Source organism: Lolium perenne, chromosome 4, assembly GCF_019359855.2.
Source record: "Lolium perenne isolate Kyuss_39 chromosome 4, Kyuss_2.0, whole genome shotgun sequence".
In the NCBI taxonomy this organism is placed as follows: Eukaryota; Viridiplantae; Streptophyta; class Magnoliopsida; order Poales; family Poaceae; genus Lolium; species Lolium perenne.
This window is the reverse complement of record NC_067247.2, coordinates 403290551-403305737: the sequence shown is the minus strand read 5'-3', so window position 1 is coordinate 403305737 and position 15187 is coordinate 403290551. Positions and strand designations below refer to the sequence as shown.

General features: G+C 45.7%; 3 protein-coding genes across 3 annotated transcripts; all 3 read left to right on the top strand.

The window, feature by feature from the left end:
* Nucleotides 1–4986: 4986 nt before the first annotated feature.
* On the top strand, nt 4987–5655 carry LOC127297433 (cortical cell-delineating protein-like). Its single transcript, XM_051327736.2, has one exon. The coding sequence runs from the start codon at nt 5076–5078 to the stop codon at nt 5436–5438; it is 363 nt and encodes a 120-aa protein (XP_051183696.1). The 5' UTR covers nt 4987–5075; the 3' UTR covers nt 5439–5655.
* A 3822-nt stretch (nt 5656–9477) lies between these two features.
* Nucleotides 9478–10228, top strand: LOC127297428 (cortical cell-delineating protein-like). Its single transcript, XM_051327733.2, has one exon. The coding sequence runs from the start codon at nt 9582–9584 to the stop codon at nt 9942–9944; it is 363 nt and encodes a 120-aa protein (XP_051183693.1). The 5' UTR covers nt 9478–9581; the 3' UTR covers nt 9945–10228.
* Nucleotides 10229–13185: 2957 nt separating this feature from the next.
* On the top strand, nt 13186–13936 carry LOC127297429 (cortical cell-delineating protein-like). The gene has a single exon (XM_051327734.2). The coding sequence runs from the start codon at nt 13290–13292 to the stop codon at nt 13650–13652; it is 363 nt and encodes a 120-aa protein (XP_051183694.1). The 5' UTR covers nt 13186–13289; the 3' UTR covers nt 13653–13936.
* The last annotated feature ends 1251 nt before the right edge of the window (nt 13937–15187 follow it).

Sequence of the window (15187 nt, the reverse complement as noted above, 5' to 3'; positions counted from 1 at the left end):
CGGAGCCACCAAGCTGGAATTGTATAGAACTGTGTAGTGTGCTTGATTGAAAGAAATCTTGTCCCTGCACACCGTTGCTTTCCTTCCTAGTGTGCCTTTTCCAGTCAGCCTCCCCTCATACCGAGATTCAGGAACACCAATCGGCTTCAGGTCAGGAAGAAAGTCAACACAAAACTCAATGACCTCCTTAGTTCCGTAGCCCTTTGAGATACTTCCTTCCGGCCTAGCTCGGTTATGAACATATTTCTTTAAGACTCCCATGAACCTCTCGAAGGGGAACATATTGTGTAGAAATACAGGACCGAGAATTCTAATCTCTTCAACTAGGTGAACGAGGAGGTGCGTCATAATATTGAAGAAGGATGGTGGGAACAACAACTCGAAGCTGATAAGACATTCGACCACATCTTCCTGTAATCCTGACAAAGTTTCTGGATCCATTACCTTCTTAGAAATTGCGTTGAGGAATGCACATATCTTCACAATGGCTAGTCGAACATTTTCTGGTAGAAGTCCCCTCAATGCAACCGGAAGCAATTGTGTCATAAGCACGTGACAGTCATGGGACTTCAGGTTCTGGAATTTTTTCTCCTTCATATTTACTATTCCCTTTATATTCGACGAGAAACCAGACGGAACCTTGATACTGAATAGGGCTTCAAAAAAGATCTCCTTCTCTTGTTTGGTAAGAGCGTAGCTGGCAGGCCCTACAAACTGCCCTGGATGATTGCCGTTTCGTCCTCTATGAAGTTCCTGGTCCTCCCGTGCTTCTGGTGTATCTTTTGTCTTTCCATACACGCCCAGAAAACCTAGAATATTCACACAAAGATTCTTGGTCAGGTGCATCACATTGATTGCAGAGCGAACTTCCAGGACTTTCCAATATTCTAGCTCCCAAAAAATAGATTTCTTCTTCCACATGGGCGCTTGTCCGTCATCGTCTTTCGGAACAGGTCGACTGCCTGGACCCTTTCCAAAGATAACATTTAAATCCTTGACCATGTCAAATATATTAGCACCACTACGGGGGACAGGCTTCGAACGGCGGTCTGCCTCGCCATCGAAATGCTTGCCTTTTTTCCTTAAGGGATGCTTGCGCGGAAGGAAACGACGATTGAACGGGTACACAACTTTTCTGCTTTTTCCCAAATATTTACTTTCAGTCTCATCTAAACAGTGTGTGCATGCATTGTATCCTTTGTTCGTCTGTCCTGAAATGTTACTGAGAGCAGGCCAATCATTGATGGTTACGAATAGCAACGCTCGTAGGTCAAATTCTTGCTCCGTGTGCTCATCCCACACACGTACACCTGGTTTGGCCCACAACTCCAAAAGTTCATCGACTAATGGCCTTAGGTACACATCAATGTCGTTGCCCGGTTGCTTTGGGCCTTGGATAAGCACTGGCATCATAATGAACTTCCGCTTCATGCACAACCAAGGAGGAAGGTTGTAGATACATAGAGTCACGGGCCAGGTCTTTGTGACTGCAGCTCTGCTCCCCAAAAGGATTCATGCCATCTGTACTTAGACCAAAGTATAAGTTCCTTGCCTCACCTGCAAAATCCGGGAACTCTCTCCCGATGTTTCTCCACTGCCGACCATCAGCGGGGTGCCTCAACATCGCGTCTTTCTTACGTTCTTCCATGTGCCATCGCAACAACTTGGCATGATCTTTGTTTCTGAACAAACGTTTCAACCGTGGTATTATTGGAGCATACCACATCACCTTCGCAGGAACCCTCTTCCTGGGTGGCTCGCCCTCATCATCACCAGGGTCATCTTTTCTGATCTTATACCGCAATGCACCACATATCGGACATTTATTCAAATTCTCGTACTTCTCACCGCGGTAGAGGAAACACTCATTAATGCATGCATGTATCTTCTGCACATCTAATCCTAGAGGGCAGAGAAGCTTCTTTGCTTCATATGTACTGACGGGCAATTCATTATTTCTTGGAAACAACTTCTTTAATATTATCATCAATTTCTCAAATCCCGAGTCAGTCACACCGACCTCTGCCTTCCATTTCAGCAATTCCAATATGCTACCCAGCTTTCTATGCCCATCTTCACAACCTGGGTACAACAATTTGTGGTGGTGCTCTAACATCTTGTCGAACTGCAACCTCTCCTTATACGTGCCACAGTCTCTTCTTGCATCAGAAATGGCCCGACGAAGATCATCATCAACAGGATCATCTGATGCCTGTTCTTCACCTCCTTCTTCTTCATTGCCGTTCATTGCGGTATCATCGCATTCAGAGAACATAGATCGGTACTGCTCATCATTATCTTCTTCTTCATCACCGTCTTCCATCATAACCCCTTCTTCTCCGTGCTTGGTCCAAACATTATAGCTGGACATGAATCCAAACCGAAGCAGGTGGCTCTTAATGTCTCTTGAGCAAGAGTAATCCTTCTCGTTCTTACATTTTAGACATGGACATCACATAAAACCTTGCTTCGACTTGTTGGCCTCGGCCACAAGCAGGAAAGAATTCACGCCCTCTCTGAAAGCGGGAGCACACACTACTAGGAAAAGGGCTATAGCTGCACGCAAGTGGTGCCGGCGCACCACCATAGGCATGCGCCGGTGGAACATGTTGCCGGCGCACCAAATAAGCGCCGCGCCGGCGATGGACCTATACTGCCGGCGCACAAAAAAAAATTAGTGCGCCGGGGATAAAATTCGAAGAGATCTGGCTGAACAGTAAAAATCTGGGCACCTTACCCCCGGCGCACCTCTATGGTGGTGCGCCGGTGGTAGACAATTTACCACCAGCGCACCACCATAGAGGTGCGCCGGGGGTAAGCTGCCTAGATTTTTCTCTCCACCCCCCCCCCCCGCGGGAATCGCCTTTTCAGTTTTCGGAAAAATAATAGAAAATGATAGAAAATTCAAAAAATAAAATCCTTTGAAATGCCCATGTAATATGTGATCTAGTTTTAGTAAAAATTTGAATTTCGATGTATTATGCAAAATGGCGTCATCTTTCGGTAAAACGGGATTTCTGGTTGCATACGACCTCCGATGAAAAACTTTTTTATATCAAAATCGATCTACTCGAAATTTCCTATTCGAATTCAACGGCCTACGGCCGTTTGGAGAAAAAATGGATTTGTCAATTGGAAAACAGAAACAGGACTTTTTTGAGGTTTAAGATTTGGGTGAAAAAAAAGAAAAAATACCCCCGGCGCACCACCCTACTTGGTGCGCCTGCGGTAACATCTCCTATATATAATGCAAACCGTCGACCTCCTCCTCACTTTCCTCACTTTCCCCTCTTCCTTCTCTTTTCCTCCTCCTCCACCTCCGACGGACTCCACCAACTGCTGCACCGTCGACCTCCTCCGGCCTCCTCCGCATGGCCTCCTCCGGCCTCCTCCGCATGGCCTCCTCCGGCCTCCTCCTCCGGCCTCCTCCTCCGCATGGCCTCCTCCGCATGGCCTCCTCCGGCCACCTCCAACAGCCTCAACCTCCTCTCCGGCGTCGTCCACCTCCTCCGGCCTCCTCCACCGGCCTCAACCTCCTCCGCATGGCCACCACCACCTCCTCCGGCCTCCTCCACCTCCGGCCTCCCACTCCTCCACCTCCTACACCGGCGCAGCAACAAGAACAACAACCTCGGCCTACTAGAATGACGCAAAAACGGCACCACAACCGCAGCTCACGAGATCTAGATCTAGATCTAGATCAAGATTTAATTTTTTTTGTTTTCTGGTATAACTTACCGCCGGCGAACAAGGCAGGTGCGCCGGGGATAAATCGAGTTTCTGCCGGCGAACCAACAGGTGCGCCGGCAATAAGCGATTATCACCGGCCTGTTCCCACCGGCGGGCTCTAAGTGCGCCGGCAATAGGCCTTTTCCTTGTAGTGACATCGGTTACCGTACATCCATGGATGACTCATCTGCATCATAAGTACAATTATATATATATCAGATGCAATCACCTTGCTAAAATTAGTATTGTACGGACTATACATATATATATATAGTCGAGAAAATAGTTGCTAACCTTTTAGGATCAAAAAGAGGAGAAATCTTATCAAATAAAACCAAGTGGCATCCCTCTCACAAGCATTCCATCAAACACCTCTTGTGCACATGTAGGAAAAATGAGCTAGCATACACCTCCACCTTCACCACCAACGAAAAAATGAGGTGGGGGGGGTGGCTGGCTGCTTGTCTACATATATATAGGCATGGTCATTTTGTCGCGGGCCGTATTACGACCCGCGACAAAAGGGGTGCCGACCCCTTTTGTCGCGGGTCGTAATACGGCCCGCGACAAAAGCCTCTACCGTATTGGGAGCGACGTGGCCACCCCATTTGTCGCGGGTGCAGGCGCGCCCGCGACAAATGGCTCCCACGGAAGCCCTATTTTCCACTAGTGGACTAGAATGCTGCTGAACTCAGGTCGGTCTGTGACGAGTGATTACATGCACGTCGTCCCATGGTCCTGGAGCCGGACTTGTTGGAGGCGATGAATTGGCATGCACGTTGTCACATTGACCAGAAGCTGCGTGAAGCACCATAGCCGGATACTTCGCGATTGCAGTTGCGTTTACCGTATGTTAATTATTCCGACAAACCACTTCCGTGGCTCTAATCTTCGTCGTGATAGCATAATTATCTGGTGAACATGGGTGTCAGTACTAATTAACAAGGGCAGCGCGCTGTACTCCACCATTCTTAAATCAGTAATGATACACCTACGAATTTCTTTTACAGAATAAACTTACGCACATGACGTGGGACCAATCAATTGGGGCAGATTCAGTAAGTTGGTCCGACAATTCAGGTCCTGACCAACCAGTCCACGCCACGTCCATCCGTAAGTCACCTTGTAACAATCAACATAGCATTATTGTTCTTAAATTACTCATATTCAAAGGATCATTAGTGGCACGGACAGGGATCTCGCACACTGCACCTAGGCTATAAATACCACCCCAAAATACCCAAGAAAACCATCCCAGACAAACAAAAATCTGCTTACCATCAAATCACTGCACGCAATCGATCATTACATAGCTCGCTCGCTTGCTCCATCGATCGATCTGTGTAATGGCGCCCTCCAAGCTGGTCCTCTTCCTCGCCGTCAACCTGGCTCTCCTCGCCACCACCGCGCACGCCTGCGGTCCATACTGCCCCACCCCCGCCCCACCGCCAACCTGCTCGATTGACACTCTGAGGCTGCAAGTGTGCGCCAACGTGCTGAACCTGCTCAAGCTCAACCTTCCCGTGCCGGTGAATGAGGAGTGTTGCCCGCTGCTGTCCGGGCTCGCCAACCTCGATGCCTCCGTCTGTCTCTGCACCGCCCTCAAGGCCGAGATCCTCGGCATCAAAATCAATGTCCCTGTTGCCTTCACCCTCCTTCTCAACCAGTGCCGCAAGACCTGCCCCGACAACTTCACCTGCTCCACCTGATCCATCGTCCATCACAAAAGCATTAAACCTCGTTATCGCTCTACATGCAAATCACTCTCGTAGCTGGCATTTCTTACCCTTGTACCTACATATGTATTTTTATTTGTTCCTGTCCGAGATGTTCATCCATTGGGAGATGTCCAGGTGATTTGCATAGTTGTAAAATCATGTAAACAGTTTGTATACTGTATACCTTAAATTCATTCAAGTTTGTTCATGTTGTCTTAAGTGTTATCTCAAAACGTGATATACCTTTTTTTTTTACATGGACTCGCGGAAGATCTTGATCGAATCCATTTGTTTTTTCATACACCGACTGCATCTTCTTCTTTCTTACATGTTTATTTTAATTTAACCAGTATTTTGTATAAGATATAGTATGATGGGCCATGGGCGTTCTTTCTTTCATGAAACGGTAATCCTGATGTTGTGATTCAAACTAGAAGCAAGCACGGTTGCACCCTCGCAGGGACAAAGTGGATGCAGCTGCTGTGATCCGACCACCTGCCAGTGCTCGATGGATTTAGGCAGTGCGATGGGAGGAGCCTAGTCATGGGGTGGGCATAGAAGAGAGAGTGGCAGAGAGCGAGGGAGACTCAGATGTTGGAGCGAGGACATGTCGGTGCCACCAGTCGAAACTAAAGGCCGTTACTTTATAACCGGCGTGCCTCTCCCTCACCGCGCAGACGTAGAGAAGGTGTTAGGACGCCGGCAGGCTGCCAAATTCGTGACCGGCGCCCTCCGCCCATCTTGATCCGCCGTTGCAGCCGCCGCCGATCAAGCCGCCACGCTCCACAACCACCGCCACCTCCGATCCTCGGACGCGTGCACCTCCTTGGCCACATCCACCCGCGCTGGCCACTCTCCTCTCCGACGCCTCCACGCCGCCGTCGGACGCGCAGCCGCCACCTCACTTTGCCCGCCGCCACCACCTCTTCGGTCGGGAGGCCACGCGCCAGCCACTCTCCTCCTTGCAATTGTTGGTAATTCTTTGTTTTTTCTCTCTATTTTTTATAGTTGTTAGGGAATTATATATGTTAGGAATGTTAGTGAATATGTTAGGAATATGCATATGTTAGGAATACGTTAGTGTATGTAAGAAATTATGAATATATGTTAGTGAATTTTCTAGGAATTAGGAATATGTTAATGAATTTCATATATAGAATTAGGAATATATATAAAATTAGGAATATGTTAGTGAAATTTCATGTACTTACATATAGAATTAGGAATATTTTAGTGAATTTTATATATGGTTTCATACATTGTTTCATATAGTTAGAAATTTAATATATGATAGTGAATTTCATATATGTTACATATGTTAGTTAATTTCATATGGGATTAATGCTGAGATGGCACAAACATGTGGGTGGGAGGCCAAGTTTCTAAGTTCGAATCCTACAAATAGCACCATTTTGTAATTATTTCTCGCGCTTGATTGTCCACACAGACATTGTCAAGCTGGTTGAAATCATTCTTGGGAAGACACCAGTGCATTGATAAAAATACAAATAACACAATGTGGATTTCAAGATGAAGAAAAATACCGGTGTAAGTCAATGAGTATTTCTCCAATAACAAGTTCGGAGCTTTCGGTTGACTCATAGGCCAACACTATCAATTTAGGTGCCTCGATAACATAGATTTTTGTCGGGCCCGCTAGAGAAAGTATGATCAATCTCTGAAGGTAAGGTGCATTATGAATGACCAGCTCGTGGAAAATCATATGGTCTCTAGGCTCCTTGAAGCCAAACACATCAATCATATGGATACTCAGCGACACGATGCAGAGGGTTATCAACTTGTGGATCTCCTGAAGTTGAAGGCCCTCGAGCGCAATATAGTAAGCAACAAGGCTTTCATTGGCCTCTTCCGAGATGGGGAAGTCGTAGAGCTCATGTTGATTTAATCCAATTACAAGAAAGGGATCTACATGAAATTCCAGGAAATAGCAGGACCAAAGGCGAGCGATGCGTAACTTGGGTGCGAAGTGGAATGCGGACCACGGCAGGGAGCTCGATAGTTTTCCACCATGGAATATGAGGTCCTCGAGGACATTTTGGGTGCCTGAACGGGACCACCTGTCGAGCTTGGTATCGAGCTTCGCTTTGGTATGCAAGCCATAGATGTGTACTCTTTTGGTAGGTCCAGGGTGCGCCATGCGGATCATGAAAACTGCGGAGTCCTGTTTGCGTTCCTTTTGGAAGAAGTTGCACTGGATGATGAGGTTGAGGGGCTATGAGCACCAGAGGTGGTGCCACCTCTAGTAGAGGACGGTTGTCTGCACCACGGACTTGGTGGGGAGGAAAGATATGATGATCTCCAACATCTCATTGGAGAGGCTGCAGATGAGGTCGACGCTATGTGGTGGCTCTTGAGTATCAGGCTCGACCCGCCTCTGCTTGTCGGCCACCACCGCCTCCATTTCATCCGGCGGTAACAAGGAACCCAAAAGTCTCGTCGTAGCAAGGGGACTCACGTGGATTGTACTATTTTTTCTTGGATAATGTAGATGACGAATGGTCCAACATTTTTCTTTCCTGTACAATTTAGTCGCCCACCACCGCCTCCATTTCTTCAGGCGGTAACAAGGAGCCCAAAAGTCTCGTCGTAGCAAGGGGACTTACGTGGATTGTACTATTTTTCTTGGATAAGATAGGCGACGAATGATCCAACATTTTTCTTTCCTACAATTTAAGTGTAAGGTTGAAACACTTCGTAGTCCGAGATAAAAAAAAAGGATGTGTATTTAGTCCTATAAAGGAAGCTAGTAATATTGTCCTGAATAAAAGAGGCGCACGACGAATAATGTAGTATGTTTTTTTGTGAATTCACTGGAGATGAAGGTAACAGTATGTTGACCTCACAACGGTTTTTTTCCTAAGTACTGGAGAAGGTACGGTTGAAGAACCACTCAACATCTTCTCACCGAAATACTATGGAAGGTACTGTTGAGATCAAGATAAAAGAAATGTAAAGAGATGTAGTGTGGCAATAAAGAAAATGGTAAAAACTTAATTTCCCCGAATAAAAGAGAGACAAAAATATTTTATTTGGAGCCACCATAGAAGAAGGGTTGTAGTCAGCTTTCCTAACAAGAGATGCGGTGATGGGTATCAGCTTGGGGAGTAAATAGCAACCGTCCGATTAATGCGCTGAAAACTACTCCCTCCGTCTCAGTTTAACTGACACGCACGAAGTTCAAGTAAAAGTTTGAGCATTAATTTGATGAACAAAATCTAAATTATATATCTACAAAATTTATATCATTAGATTCTTATATTAAAAAAAAATTAAAATGACATAAATTTATTAACATAGTATTTCATATTTTATTGACTAAAATAATAGTTAAAGCAATTTTTTGGGGGTACATGCGCGTCTGTTAAAGTGAGACGGAGGAAGTAGTAACAAGCTCGACGAAACCATAAGTTCAAACGATTTGACTCTCTAGACAGCTAGCTCTCCATGCACGGCATATTGGCATGCAGCCAGGATGAGAAGGCAATGTGCGAAACCTCTAGTCGTCCGGATCTCCTGGTCTAGTAGCATCCATGGCCAGCTACGTACGTACATGGAGTCAAAACGATACAACATAGTCTCGGACTAGAATGCTGCTGAACTCAGGTCGCTCTGTGAACAGTGATGACATCCACATCATCGCATGGTCCTGGAGCCGGACTGCTTGTTGGAGGAGATGAAATGGCATGCACGTTGTCACATTGACCTGAAACTGCGTGAAGCGCGAGAGCCGGATACTTCGCGATTGCAACTGCGTTTACCGTATGTTAATTATTCTGACAAACCACCTCCAGGCTGTACTCTTCGTCGCGATAGTATAATTATCTAGTGAACTAATTAACAAGGGCAGCGCGCTGTACTCCGCCATTCTTAAATTACTCCTAATGAACATGGGCGTCAGTACTAATTAACAAGAACATTGATTGAGTACTCATATTCAATCGATCATTACTGGCATGGACAGGGATCTCGCAGACTAAACCTAGGCTATAAATACCAGCCCAAAATACCCAAGAAAACCATCCCAAGCAAGCAAAACCTGCTTAGCCATCAAATCGCTAGCTGCACGCCATCAGTACATAGCTCGCTCGCTTGCTCCATCGATCAATCTGTGCAATGGCGCCCTCCAAGCTGGTCCTCTTCCTTGCCGTCAACCTGGCTCTCCTCGCCACCACCGCGCACGCCTGCGGTCCATACTGCCCCACCCCCACCCCACCGTCAACCTGCTCGATTGACACTCTGAGGCTGCAAGTGTGCGCCAACGTGCTGAACCTGCTCAAGCTCAACCTCCCAGTGCCGGCGAATGAGGAGTGTTGCCCGCTGCTGTCCGGGCTCGCCAACCTCGATGCATCTGTTTGTCTCTGCACCGCCCTCAAGGCCGAGATCCTTGGCATCAAACTCAATGTCCCTGTCGCCTTCACCCTCCTCCTCAACCAGTGCCGCAAGACCTGCCCCGACAACTTCACCTGCTCCACCTGATCCATCATCCATCACAAAAGCATTAAACCTCGCCATCCCTCTACAAGCAAGCAAATCTCTCTCGTAACTTGCATGTCTTACACATTTACCCTCATATGTATTTTTATTTGTTCATGTCCAAGATGTTCATGCATCGTTGTATCTAATCGTGAGATGTGCAATTGATTTTCATAGTTGCAAAATCATGTACACAGTTTGAATATTGTACGCGCCAAATTCATTGTACTTTGTTCATGTTGTCTTAAGTGTTAACTCAACCCGTGATATATCTTCGTTTTTGAACATGGACTAAAGGATGGTTTTTGACCGGATCCATTTGTTTTTGCATATACCGAATGGCTCTTCTTCTTCCTCGCATGTATACTTTATAAGATATAGTATGATGGGCAATGGGCTTGGTTTTTTCATGAAAGGGTAATCCTGGTCTTTGCACCCATATTGATTGACACAACTATATATATTTACTTTGATGTTTCGATCCTAAACTAGAAGCAAGCATGATGGGTCATGGGCGTGGTTTTTTCATGAAAGGGTAATGTTGGACAAAATGGAGGCAGTAGATGTGAGCCGACCTCTGGTGGTCGAAGGATTTTTGGCAGTGCGATAGGAGGAGCCTGGTCACTGGAATGTCATACAAAAAATAAAGAGAGAGAGACTTAGAATGAGGAAAAACGATATATGTCGGTGCGGCAAGCAACTACTGCAAATGTCTGAGTGGCAGGACGCCAGCATATATTTTTGTTTTCAATTTAATCCTCGTAGTGGCTGAATAAGAGCAATATCATCGCGATGTACGATCTTGAGGTAATAAATCCTATTTTCTGAGATTTACTTTGTAAACTTAAGCACCTAGATTAGCATCAAGAATTGTGCCGGCACTTACTAGAGAGCCAACCATCTTGGTTGATATTCCGAGCGACCGTCTTCAATTAATTTAACACATATCCATATATCCGATTCCATTTCTTCACCTTCTCCTCTCCTCCTCGTCCCCTTCTCCACTTCTTTCCCCTCCACCTCTTTCGCTTCTCCACTATATCCTCTCCGCCACAGGTGACCACCTTCTCACTGACGACGGCGACCACCTTCTTCGTAGTCCGAGATTAAAAAAAAAAGATGTGTAATTAGTTGTAGTATGGCTTCCCCCCCCCCCCACCCGCCCTCGTGTGTGGGGTCGTAGTGCGAGATAAAAAAAAGAGGTGTAATTAGTTGTAGTATGGGGACCCCCCTCCACGCATGTAGGGTGATCTTGAGCTGACCTATAAAGGAAGCTAGTAATATTGTCCTGAATAAAAGAGGCGCACGATGAATAATGTAGTATGTTTTTTTGTGAATTCACTGGATACGAAGGTAACAGTATTTTGACCTCACAACGGTTTTTTTCCTAAGTACTGGAGAAGGTACGGTTGAAGAACCACTCAACATCTTCTCACCGAAATACTATGGAAGGTACTGTTGAGATCAAGATAAAAGAAACGTACGGAGATGTAGTGTGGCAATAGAGAAACTGGTAAAAACTTAATTTCCCCGAATAAAAGAGAGACAAAAATATTTTATTTGGAGCCACCATAGAAGAAGGGTTGTAGTCAGCTTCCCTAACAAGAGATGCGGCGAATGATGGGTATCAGCTTGGGGAGTAAATAGCAACCGTCCGATTAATGCGCTGAAAACTACTCCCTCCGTCTCAGTTTAACTGACACGCACGAAGTTCAAGTAAAAGTTTGAGCATTAATTTGATGAACAAAATCTAAATTATATATCTACAAAATTTATATCATTAGATTCTTATATTCAAAAAAAATTAAAATGACATAAATTTATTAACATAGTATTTCATATTTTATTGACTAAAATAATAGTTAAAGCAATTTTTTGGAGTACATGCGCGTCTGTTAAAGTGAGACGGAGGAAGTAGTAACAAGCTCGATGAAACCATAAGTTCAAACGATTTGACTCTCTAGACAGCTAGCTCTCCATGCACGGCATATTGGCATGCAGCCAGGATGAGAAGGCAATGTGCGAAACCTCTAGTCGTCCGGATCTCCTGGTCTAGTAGCATCCATGGCCAGCCACGTACGTACATGGAGTCAAAACGATACAACATAGTCTCGGACTAGAATGCTGCTGAACTCAGGTCGCTCTGTGAACAGTGATGACATCCACATCATCGCATGGTCCTGGAGCCGGACTAAGGATGGCAATGGAGCGGGTTTGGACGGATATAGGAAAACCAGATCCATGCCCAAATCCATCAGCCTCGCTCTGCCCCGCCCACGAAAGTATCCATGGGCATGGATGTCGCCCCAAATCCAATTCCGATGGATACCTGGATATCCATGGATATCCATGCCCATAAAATTTGAGTACCATTTCAGCAATATTTCACTTGCATTTCATCAATAATAAGCTAACATGAATATTTTGGCAGCATTTCTACATTATTTCAGTAGCATTTCAGCCGTAATTATGTCGACAATTCATAGGAATATCAAAGCAACAATATATCACATTACCAAGGAGGCGGAGCAATCAACGAAGATCCACAGTCAATGCGGCCGGCGGAAGCCCTACCAGCACAAGGCGGTTCCGTGATTATTTAGAGTATAAAATCATTAAGGCTTAAATTAAGGGTTTGGTGATTTGGGCCTATAAAGGACAGCCAATCTTAGGTAAAATCGCATGTGTCACTGACATGTGGGTCCCACATGTCAGTTGGATATCCATCGAATATCCATGGAGCAAAATCTTTGCCCGTGCCCGCTCCATGAATTATCGGATATCCGCCCCATAAAATCCGTGGACACAATCAACCCTCCATATCCGTGCCCGGCGGATCGAATATCCGTGGATACCCGGATCCATGGATAAAATTGCCATCGTGAAGCCGGACTGCTTGTTGGAGGAGATGAAATGGCATGCACGTTGTCACATTGACCTGAAACTGCGTGAAGCGCGAGAGCCGGATACTTCGCGATTGCAACTGCGTTTACCGTATGTTAATTATTCTGACAAACCACCTCCAGGCTGTACTCTTCGTCGCGATAGTATAATTATCTAGTGAACTAATTAACAAGGGCAGCGCGCTGTACTCCGCCATTCTTAAATTACTCCTAATGAACATGGGCGTCAGTACTAATTAACAAGAACATTGATTGAGTACTCATATTCAATCGATCATTACTGGCATGGACAGGGATCTCGCAGACTAAACCTAGGCTATAAATACCAGCCCAAAATACCCAAGAAAACCATCCCAAGCAAGCAAAACCTGCTTAGCCATCAAATCGCTAGCTGCACGCCATCAGTACATAGCTCGCTCGCTTGCTCCATCGATCAATCTGTGCAATGGCGCCCTCCAAGCTGGTCCTCTTCCTTGCCGTCAACCTGGCTCTCCTCGCCACCACCGCGCACGCCTGCGGTCCATACTGCCCCACCCCCACCCCACCGTCAACCTGCTCGATTGACACTCTGAGGCTGCAAGTGTGCGCCAACGTGCTGAACCTGCTCAAGCTCAACCTCCCAGTGCCGGCGAATGAGGAGTGTTGCCCGCTGCTGTCCGGGCTCGCCAACCTCGATGCATCTGTTTGTCTCTGCACCGCCCTCAAGGCCGAGATCCTTGGCATCAAACTCAATGTCCCTGTCGCCTTCACCCTCCTCCTCAACCAGTGCCGCAAGACCTGCCCCGACAACTTCACCTGCTCCACCTGATCCATCATCCATCACAAAAGCATTAAACCTCGCCATCCCTCTACAAGCAAGCAAATCTCTCTCGTAACTTGCATGTCTTACACATTTAACCTCATATGTATTTTTATTTGTTCATGTCCAAGATGTTCATGCATCGTTGTATCTCATCGTGAGATGTGCAATTGATTTTCATAGTTGCAAAATCATGTACACAGTTTGAATATTGTACGCGCCAAATTCATTGTACTTTGTTCATGTTGTCTTAAGTGTTAACTCAACCCGTGATATATCTTCGTTTTTGAACATGGACTAAAGGATGGTTTTTGACCGGATCCATTTGTTTTTGCATATACCGAATGGCTCTTCTTCTTCCTCGCATGTATACTTTATAAGATATAGTATGATGGGCAATGGGCGTGGTTTTTTCATGAAAGGGTAATCCTGGTCTTTGCACCCATATTGATTGACACAACTATATATATTTACTTTGATGTTTCGATCCTAAACTAGAAGCAAGCATGATGGGTCATGGGCGTGGTTTTTTCATGAAAGGGTAATGTTGGACAAAATGGAGGCAGTAGATGTGAGCCGACCTCTGGTGGTCGAAGGATTTTTGGCAGTGCGATAGGAGGAGCCTGGTCAGTGGAATGTCATACAAAAAATAAAGAGAGAGAGAGAGACTTAGAATGAGGAAAAAGGATATATGTCGGTGCGGCAAGCAACTACTGCAAATGTCTGAGTGGCAGGACGCCAGCATATATTTTTGTTTTCAATTTAATCCTCGTAGTGGCTGAATAAGAGCAATATCATCGCGATGTACGATCTTGAGGTAATAAATCCTATTTTCTGAGATTTACTTTGTAAACTTAAGCACCTAGATTAGCATCAAGAATTGTGCCGGCACTTACTAGAGAGCCAACCATCTTGGTTGATATTCCGAGCGACCGTCTTCAATTAATTTAACACATATCCATATATCCGATTCCATTTCTTCACCTTCTCCTCTCCTCCTCGTCCCCTTCTCCACTTCTTTCCCCTCCACCTCTTTCGCTTCTCCACTATATCCTCTCCGCCATAGGTACCTTCTCACTGACGACGGCGACCACCTTCTTCGTAGTAAGAGATTAAAAAAAAAGATGTGTAATTAGTTGTAGTATGGCTTCCCCCCCCCCCCCCACCCGCCCTCGTGTGTGGGGTCGTAGTGCGAGATAAAAAAAAGGAGGTGTAATTAGTTGTAGTATGGGGACCCCCCTCCACGCATGTAGGGTGATCTTGAGCTGACCTATAAAGGAAGCTAGTAATATTGTCCTGAATAAAAGAGGCGCACGATGAATAATGTAGTATGTTTTTTTGTGAATTCACTGGATATGAAGGTAACAGTATGTTGACCTCACAACGGTTTTTTTCCTAAGTACTGGAGAAGGTACGGTTGAAGAACCACTCAACATCTTCTCACCGAAATACTATGGAAGGTACTGTTGAGATCAAGATAAAAGAAACGTACGGAGATGTAGTGTGGCAATAGAGAAACTGGTAAAAACTTAATTTCCCAGACA